Source organism: Mobula hypostoma, chromosome X1, assembly GCF_963921235.1.
Source record: "Mobula hypostoma chromosome X1, sMobHyp1.1, whole genome shotgun sequence".
NCBI classification, from domain to species: domain Eukaryota; kingdom Metazoa; phylum Chordata; class Chondrichthyes; order Myliobatiformes; family Myliobatidae; genus Mobula; species Mobula hypostoma.
Window position 1 is genome coordinate 12152759 of NC_086128.1, and position 9215 is coordinate 12161973.

The 9215-nt window shown below is 41.2% G+C and overlaps 1 protein-coding gene across 2 annotated transcripts in view; it reads right to left on the minus strand.

Moving 5' to 3' along the window:
• LOC134340327 (LIM domain and actin-binding protein 1-like) overlaps window positions 1-5786 on the minus strand; it is a 44898-nt gene extending 39112 nt beyond the window's left edge. For both annotated transcript variants that reach the window (XM_063037418.1, XM_063037417.1), the window contains exon 1: window positions 5465-5786. In XM_063037418.1, the coding sequence (XP_062893488.1) occupies window positions 5465-5641 (177 nt within the window). In that variant the 5' untranslated portion in view covers window positions 5642-5786. The remainder of the gene's footprint in view (window positions 1-5464) is intronic.
• Between the last annotated feature and the right edge of the window lie 3429 nt (window positions 5787-9215).

A 9215-nucleotide genomic window follows, 5' to 3' on the forward strand; every position in this document is an offset into this window, starting at 1 on the left:
GTATTACTAAAAATAAATGAATTGTGTTTTAAACAATGTTGTTAGCTGGAAGTATCTTCTCCTTGTCAGGGGTCAGGGAATAAGTTTTTTTTAAACGCAAAGAGTGGTGAGTGCGTGGAATGGGCTGCCGGCGGCAGTGGTGGAGGTGGATATGATAGGGTCTTTTAAGAGACTCCTGGATAGGTACATGGAGCTTAGAAAAATAGAGGGCTATGGGTAACCCTAGGTAATTTCTAAAGTAAGTACATGTTTGGTACAGCTTTGTGGGCCAAAAGGCCTGTATTGTGCTGTAGGTTTTCTATGTTTCTTGGTAGGGAGAGGGGATTCACCACTCATATGGTGGGTACTGGCAGCTAAAACTCACCGTAGAGAATAAACAGGGAAGTAAACTAGTTTTTGAAGACTGGTTAGTTACGGTATAATCTCCCTTTAGTGAGAGTACTCGTGGCTATTTATATCCAATAGGGCTTAAGATCTTTGTTTGAGTTTAGAACCTCTGCGGTCAGCAAATCCAACACAATGACAGCCAGGCAAGTTATTTAGGGGGAGGGGTCTGCTTTGGCTTCAATCACTTAAAATATTTTCAGAGCAGAACAGGATGGTTGGTTTGAGGCTGCTGAAATTGGTCTCTCGGTCTGAGTGTTTATTTTAAGTTACAGTGACATTAACCTTTACACCAGTATTCCTTGCAAAGAAACTTACATTTTAAGATTCACCATATAAAGATGAAGGTTTCCCAACTAAACAGACAACTTGAGGGCATGAACTGCTAGGGCATCATATTTTCTCAGGAGGTGCCATTGTCTTTTGACGTGCTGCTTGAAGTGGTGGTTTTCTTCCATTCCAGATGTTCCAAGTTGTTTCAAATGATACCCAGCAGATAGCAAAGGGTGCTGGGTATCATTTGAAACAACATGGAACATCCGGAATGGAAGAAAAGCACCATTGCAAGCAGCACGTCAAAAGACAATGGCACCTCTTTGTCAGGCAGTTTCTTTCACCACTGTCAGAGTCAAAATAAATTTATAGAAAGAGGGAAAGTAGAACGGAATAACTATGCAAAATCAAATCATGTGCTTGAGATAAGAGGACCGAAAAAAAAGAGGCTACTGTTTCATTATGTGACCGCATAGATCATGCAAATCATTTGACATTTTATCACATGGAATGCTCCCTTCTCAACGTTGTCTCTCATGCAAACACTGGCTTTCATATACTCTGTATATATACATCCATATATTTCCCTTACAGGCTGACACACAAACCTACTCAAGTCTGTGAGCAGGATTAATGCTCAAAGAGCACTTCACTTTTAAAACTCAGTAGGCCAGGCAGCATCTATGGAAAAAAGTACAGTCAACGTTTCAGCCTGAGATCCTCCAGCATTTTGTGTATGTTGCTGGGATTTGCAGTATCTGCAGATTTTTTGTTTGATTTTGCTTTTAAAAAGCATTTTTTCAACACACACACACTCACTCTCAACTGGCTTTGGCAAAATTTAAGATTTACATTTCCCTTGTACCTTACATGACCTCAAGGTGCCATTTGGTGCTTTACTCGCACTTCTTGAAATATAATCACTGTTATGTAGGAAACTCACCAGCCAGTCTGTGCTGCTCCCATAAAGTTGCCTGATGTAGACAATATTCCAAGTCTGAACAGCTCACACAGTGCAGGCTTCTAATCAGGTGTTAGCTGTGACCAACACCACGTGTACAAGGAATATCAAAACTGTTTCACTGATGAGTGGTGCGGTTATCAAGATAAGCTGATCACTTTGGCAGAACTTCCTAATCAAAAGGGAAGTGCTCTGTAACTGGAAATGATGCCAGAGCTCAAACTAATTCTAAACTAAAAACTAGAAACGTTGGAAATACTTCGCAGATGAGGCAGCATCAGTGGAGAGAGAAATACAGTCATCATTTGGCACCAATTTGAATCAAAAAGGGTGTAAACATTAGCTTTCTGCAACCAATATCAAACAGCTTGGGAAAAGTTAGAACCACCACCTCAACAGCTACCTTCCATGCCCTTCTGTATATAAGCTTTGTATGCAGAAGAGATAATTAACCAAAAACCAGCTGCCTCAGACAACCCTAAGCCTGCACTCCTCTATCTTTGGACTCAAGCATCTCCAAATTTAATCTCTTCATACTGATGGCTGTGCTTTCAGCTCTCAACTTCAGAAATTTCCAATTTCCCTCCATGTCCATCAAATCCTTTAAGATGATCTTTAAACCAGCCTCCTTGACTAAGCTTTTGGTCATTTGGATATTTTCTTCTTATCCAAATGGCAAAATTCATGTGATAATGTGCAAAATGTTGGGACATTTTATCCAATGAACAAAATTTTCCAGGATCCAATCTGACAGTCTGCAATGGACTTGCATGTTAAAATAGTTACTCATCTTCCTGACTTTCCCACAGATAATTTTGCCTTCAGAGCCTACATGTGTGAATAGACAACTTATCAAATACCTAGATCAAGTTAAATCAGGCACACTATTAAATATCAGAATTGGCTCAAAGGGCTAAAATGGCCACCTCCTGTAAATTCAGTTGGACTTTATGAGTTTGGAGAAGTGGGTCCTGTTCACTAAGAAACTAAGGGCGTGACCGTCAACTATCAAGTGAAAGTGTCTACAATGAACCAGGTTCTATCCTCCACAACCATGTCACTAAATGCAGTTCACCAAGTAGCCAGTAGGAACACTGACCAGCTTCTCCTTCAGTGCTGCCAAGAATGCGAAAGACAGCTCAACTCCTGCCTCTGGCTGAGATTGGTTAGGAGGCAGAATCACACCTGTGACAATGATGTAATGCAGAAGCTTTACAAGGAATAGGTCAGACCACATTTGGAGCATTGTGAACCCCCATATCGAATAAAAGACATACTAGCATTGGAGAGGGTCCAGAGGAGGTTCTCGAGAATGATCCTGGGAATGAAAAGGATAAACTATGAAGAGCGTTTGATGGCCTGTACTCACTGGAGTTTAGATAAAAGGGGGGGGGGGGTATCTCACTGAAACCTACCAAATTGTAAAGGCACAGAGTGAACATGGAGAGGGTGTTTCCAATAGTGGGACAGTCTAGGACCTGAGAGCAGAACTTCACAATAGAAGGAAACCCCTTTAGACCAGAGATGAGGAACTTCTTTAGCCAGAGGGTGGTGAATCTGTGGAATTCATTGCTACAGATGGCTGTGGAGGCCAAGTCATTCGATATATTTAAAGTGGAGGTTGATAAATTCTTGATTAGTAAGTGCATCAAAAGGTTACAAGGAAAGTGGGGATGAGAAGGAAAATAATCAGCCATGATCAAATGGTAGAGCAGCGTTGATAGGCTAAATGGCCTAACTCTGCTCTCATGTCTTATGGTGGCCATTTCTCTCTGCTTCATTCCCACAATCCTGATTGGGAAGTTGCAGAACCTGGGCCTCTGTACCTCCCTCTGCTATTGGAACCTCGACTTCCTCACCAGAAGACCACAATCTATGCGAATTGGTGACAATATCTCCTCCTCACTGACAATCAACACTGGCGCACCTCAGGGGTGTGTGCTTAGCCCACTGCTCTACTCTCTCTATACCCGTGACTGTGTGGCTAGGCATAGCTCAAATACCATCTATAAATTCGCTGATGATACAACCATTGTTGGTAGTATCTCAGGTGGTGACGACAGGGCATACAGGAGTGAGATATGCCAACTAGTGGAGTGGTGTCACAGCAACAACCTGGCACTCAACATCAGTGAGACGAAAGAGCTGATTGTGGACTTCAGGAAGGGCAAGGTGAAGAAACACACACCAATCCTCATGGAGGGATCAGAAGTGGAGAAAGTGAGAAATTTCAAGTTCATGGGTGTCAAGATCTCTGAGGATCTAACCCAGTCCCAACATGCAGTTATAAAGGAGGCAAGACAGCGACTATACTTTATTAGGAGGTTGAAGAGATTTGGTATGTCAACAAATACACTCAAAAACTTCTATAGTTGTACCGTGGAGAGCATTCTGACAGGCTGCATTACTGTCTAGTGTGGAGGGGCTACTGCACAGGACCAAAAGAGGCTGCAGAGGGTTGTAAATTTAGTCAGCTCCATCTTAGGTACTAGCCTACAATGTACCCAGGACACCTTCAGGGAGTGGTGTCTCAGAAAGGCAGCATCCATTATTAAGAACCTCCAGCACCCAGGACATGCCCTTTTCTCACTGTTATCATCAGGTAGGAGGTACAGGAGCCTGAAGACACACACTCAGCGATTCAGGAACAACTTCTTCCCCTCTGCCATCAGATTGTCAAATGGACATTGAACCTGTGAATATGACCTCACTTTTTAAATAAGTATCATTTCTGTTTTTGCACGATTTTTAATCTATTCAATCTATACATATACTGCAATTGATTTACTTTTTTTTTTCTCTCTCTACTAGATTATGTATTGCATTGAACTGCTGCTGCTAAGTTAACGACACATGCCGGTGATAATAAACCTGATTCTAATTCTGGTTCATTCGCCTTCCTGGTTCCACAATTTAAAAAGGTCTACCAATGGGCTCATACAAGGATAGCACATTCAATTTTTTCCTCTAGCTTGGCAAGTTCAGAACATGTAGCCAAGGTGTCCAATGGCTATGCTTTGTTAAATTATTTGAACTGTAGAGCAGAACAAAAAGAACAATGCAGGGGTGGGGTTAGAATAATTTTTCTTTGGTTGGTTATTCTAAAGAATTTTCTTCTTTCTCTTACAGCAATTTATTTTGGCAGCCCTGCCATATGTTACACAAGAGGGCATGCTTGAGCCTCAGCAAGTACTTGCATGAGTTATTTAACAGTTCAGTAAATTCAATCTTAGCCTCAATTGGCATTTACATGCGGACACTTCCTCGGCAGCATCCCAGAGAGCCGCCAAGACAGAAGCCTGGATCACTTTTGCACTCTTGGCGTAAATGAGAATTCAGAACAGATGGAGGATGGAACTTGAGACTTCAGCTGTCTATTCCTCGAGTTTTATCTTTTGAGGCTGCAAACTGTAAGGAAGTTTCTCCTTCCTTTACGATTTTTAATTGCACCAACAAGCAAACTGAAGCTAGAATTCAAAGTGGAACTTCCATGTAATATTAAGTTTGATTTTGCTTTAAATCTTAGAAACAAACCAGGCTGGCTGTGGAAGGAGCACCTCTTTGTCTGTGCAAGAAAGAAAAAAAGATTGCATTGAAATGTTATGGGAGCTGATCACTAGTTTCCTTAACTAACTTAAGAAACTTTAAAGTTCAAACACATTTAAAATAGCAATCATTAAGCCAGCCCACAAAGTTGTTTTAAAATTCTAAGCTAGAAGAGGATTCTACATGAAGGCAGCAAACATTTCAGGAAATCAGAGCAAAAATCTTGGAATGTTTAAAAGGAACTGAGCAAGAAGGTTACTCTGCCTAATTCAAACAGTATTACTCAATGCAAACTCTTACCTTGACAGAGAGTTCATGTTGTCTGCTCTTGGACTGAGCATTCATATCACCCTTCTCGAACATCATCTTCAAACTGTTCAGTGGGACATTAAATTTTTCAACTTTAGGGAAGATTGTCAGATCTTGTGCTGTTCCATTCTCCACTTCAATTCTCTCTTTTGAAAGAGCTCTCTCCATCTTCCAGCCCTCAGACTGTGGCTTTATCTCAGCCTGCCCTTCGGTCTCTGCACCAGGATAAGAAAATTTGCTTGAGGCTCCTGGGCTCCTGGGAGACTTGATCCTTGTGGTGGTAGGGCTCTTGGAATTCTGATCTGACTCACTTAGAAGCCCCAAGCTAGGGTTTGGGCTGACAGCAGTGACCTGAAGTCGGTTAATTCTGACAGGAGACTTTTGAAGCAGAGGTTGTGCAGTTGAAGATTCTGTATCCTCCCACTTCTTCTTCAAGATGCTCAGGGTCCCCTTCCTCAGGTTTGGGGCAAAAGTTTCAGTGTTCTGCAAGAAGACAATTTAAAAAGCAGTTACAGAAAAAGGAATGCCCACAGCATGGGTTGAAGCAAGTTTTTGTGCAGTTCTGCAGGCAGGAAATAGTGCACACACATGCACTACGTGTCACCAGTGCTTCGAGTTTCATGGGCAGCTGCAACCATTTAGTGCTACAACTTGTACAGGCATTTCTGCCCTGGGGGTTTAACAGAAAGGCAGGAAACTGGAGCAGGAAATGATAAAACAGCAGGGTCTCCTTATAAGGAAAAAGGAAGAACAATGAAGGGAATTGTTACGGATTTCACTTATAGCACTGGAACATAAAACAAGGCTCTACTTTTAAAAAACTAAATAAGTCGTATTTTAAGTTGATTTGAAGACTTTGGAGTGATCGAGTTTCAAGTTTCCAGTGAATGGCAGGTTTAATGTTGCACTCTGTCTGCACAAATCTCCTTGTGCTCATCTCCCGATTGAATATATTCTTTATATTCAAGCAAGAAAGCAGAGTCAGTGCATCCAGCAGTGGCTCACCAGACTGATGTGCCTAGACAGGTTGCTGATTTCAGTCAGCAAAAGGAATCAACTTGAACAGACAACTTGCCTTTATCAACTGGAATTTCAGATGACGTTCATTTCCCATTTGGTAAAGGAGCTTATTTAAAAATAATAAATTCCTCCCCAGAAATATGAGGCACTGGCAAGAAGCCATTTATTTCTCATCCCGAGCTGCCCTGTGAATGCAGTGGTAGGCTATTTTTTTTTCCAGAGGCATGCTGCTATTGAATACAAAATCTGTTAGTCTGGACAGGGTATTAGGCTCTCTCCCCTGAACAAAAGCACTTTCTATTACACTTTTTATAGGTTCAGCTTGCATTCTCCTGCCAATCAAGTGAGACACTTTTACAATGCAGAATCCATGACAGTCCATTTTGTACACAAGCAACTTGCACAAAAAACAATACCGTGGTCCAGATAAACATCAACCAAGACATAGCGCAGACCTTGCCTACTCTTCTTCAGTAGAACACTGTAGGATCTCTGACGTCCACCCAGAAGAGCAAAGGGGGCCTCTGTTAAAAATGCCTCATCTCAGAGATGGCACATGCAGTGTACGATTCCTCCCTCTGTTCTGTATACTGAAGTTAGTAGGACTTGAGCTTCCAAACTGATTCAACAATTAAGCAAACATTTTGGATTTTTACTGCAACCAATGAGATAAAGTTTCCAGTTGTCAAGAGACCGGGAAAATTTTGCCATCCTTAACATCACCTGTTCCAATGTCCAATGCCAATTAGAGAAACAGACTTGTCATTTATTTGACTCAAATCAAAAGTCTTAGATAATGAATCTGCTATGCTGACCCTGAACTGATAGTTTCTTTTCTGATCTGATGGCATGCACTTCTTTGTGGAGTATAAATGTCATGAATATTAACTGACCAAGAAATTCAGCATTGACATCTAAGTGAACTCTTCCCACACGATTTGCTCTGTAAAGTCTGAGTAAAGGCTAGTATAACACACAAAATGCTGGAGGAACTCAGGATCATGCAGCATCTATGGACTGAAAAAAGGCTTCCCAACTCTTTGTCCACTAAATTGATGACTGTGTCGGTGTTACTTCCTGTACCTACGTAGAGCTAATCAATTTTATCAACTTCAAGAAAAACTTCCACTCTGCCTTCACATTCACTCGGCCCATATATCTGTTCCCACGATGATGCTTTCCATACCAGGATATCAGAGAATTAAAAAATCAGTATTATAGAAGCTCCTTGCCCCGCTATGTTCCTGCAGCATTCTGAATGTTGCTCCAGAATTCCAGCATCTGCAGTCCCGTCTCCAAAGATTGGTTTAAATCACCATGGAAAGCTCTCAAACTCCAGGCCAAGGTCATAGAATCATAGGGCACTATAGCAAAAAAAAAAAACAGGCCCTTTGACCCATCTAGTCTGTGCCAAAATGACCCATGGACAAATCAGGATGGAGGAGTGGTTCATTCATACATGGCACTTTGCCCATTCTATCCTACCAATCCATTTCATTAAATCCGTACAAATGTTGGATTATCACTCTCATCCTCAATCCTGGCTACATACACTCTGGCTTAGATCCAGCACCCCTTTTGTCATTTAATCTCTCCTGCCTTCCATCCCATAACTGATGTCTTTGTTTTTTTTCCTTGCCCCTGCCCCACAGTCTTTGTTTTTTTTCCTTGCCCCTGCCCCACATCTGTACTGTATGCTAAAAACCCATTCATCTCCAACTTCTATACTATAGTTCAGGTGAAAGAACATCAACCTGAAAATTAACTATTTTTCTCTTTCTTCATAGTTATGCCCGACCTACAAAGTGTTTCCAGCATTTTCTGGTCCCATTTATACTATACTGTGTGGAAAACAAAACTTGCTAAGTACAGATTACCCCAGTCAGGCTTCAGCAGCTGCTTTCGCCTCAGCTGACCAAGACTCTTTATAACATTCTGACCCTCACTATAAAATGGGCTGTTATCACATACATCCCCTTGTGCTTCTTGCTCCAACAATGTTACACATTGTTTTTCAATCTCTACAGCAAACCTCTTGCTAGATCCCCTTCTCTGGTTCTTGGAGGGAATTTTACATATCTTTTACAACACTTTCCTTGGATTTACCTGATTTAATGCAAAAAATCCTCTCCTATTTGGACTTGCAAATGAACCACAATAACATACGATAACTGGAAAAATCTCCAACTAGAAATACACTCAAAAATATACAGAACACAGACCAAGATGCAAATGTTGTCAGTAACAGCTATGATCTGTCATTAATGACTCATTTCCTATTATTACATCTTTCACACAATAGATATACAGTGAGCACAGAGTTAACAAAGTAGACTTTAATCATAGATCTTGCTAATTGAACAGAGTTGGTTAAGTGAAACAGTCATGGCCATTGACACAACATAGTGATGACATCATTGGTATGCTGGGCCTTTTATGTTTTGGGAGTGGGATACAATTATATACTGTGATGTTAACCTCCAGTTTGAGATAGAGAGATACATCTTTTTTCCCTTCCAAGACAGCAAGACTCATCCAGGGTGCAGTCCTAATCCATACAAATCACCCAAATGGTTACTGCTTCAGCAGGTCTCCAGTACAAATCTCTGAAAACTATTGAGACATAATAACCAATTCTTTTGTTTCAACAGTTTTAATTATTATCTTAGACAGTCTGTCAGGACAGAGAATGACTTGCATCCACATCAGTTTCAGTCCTAAT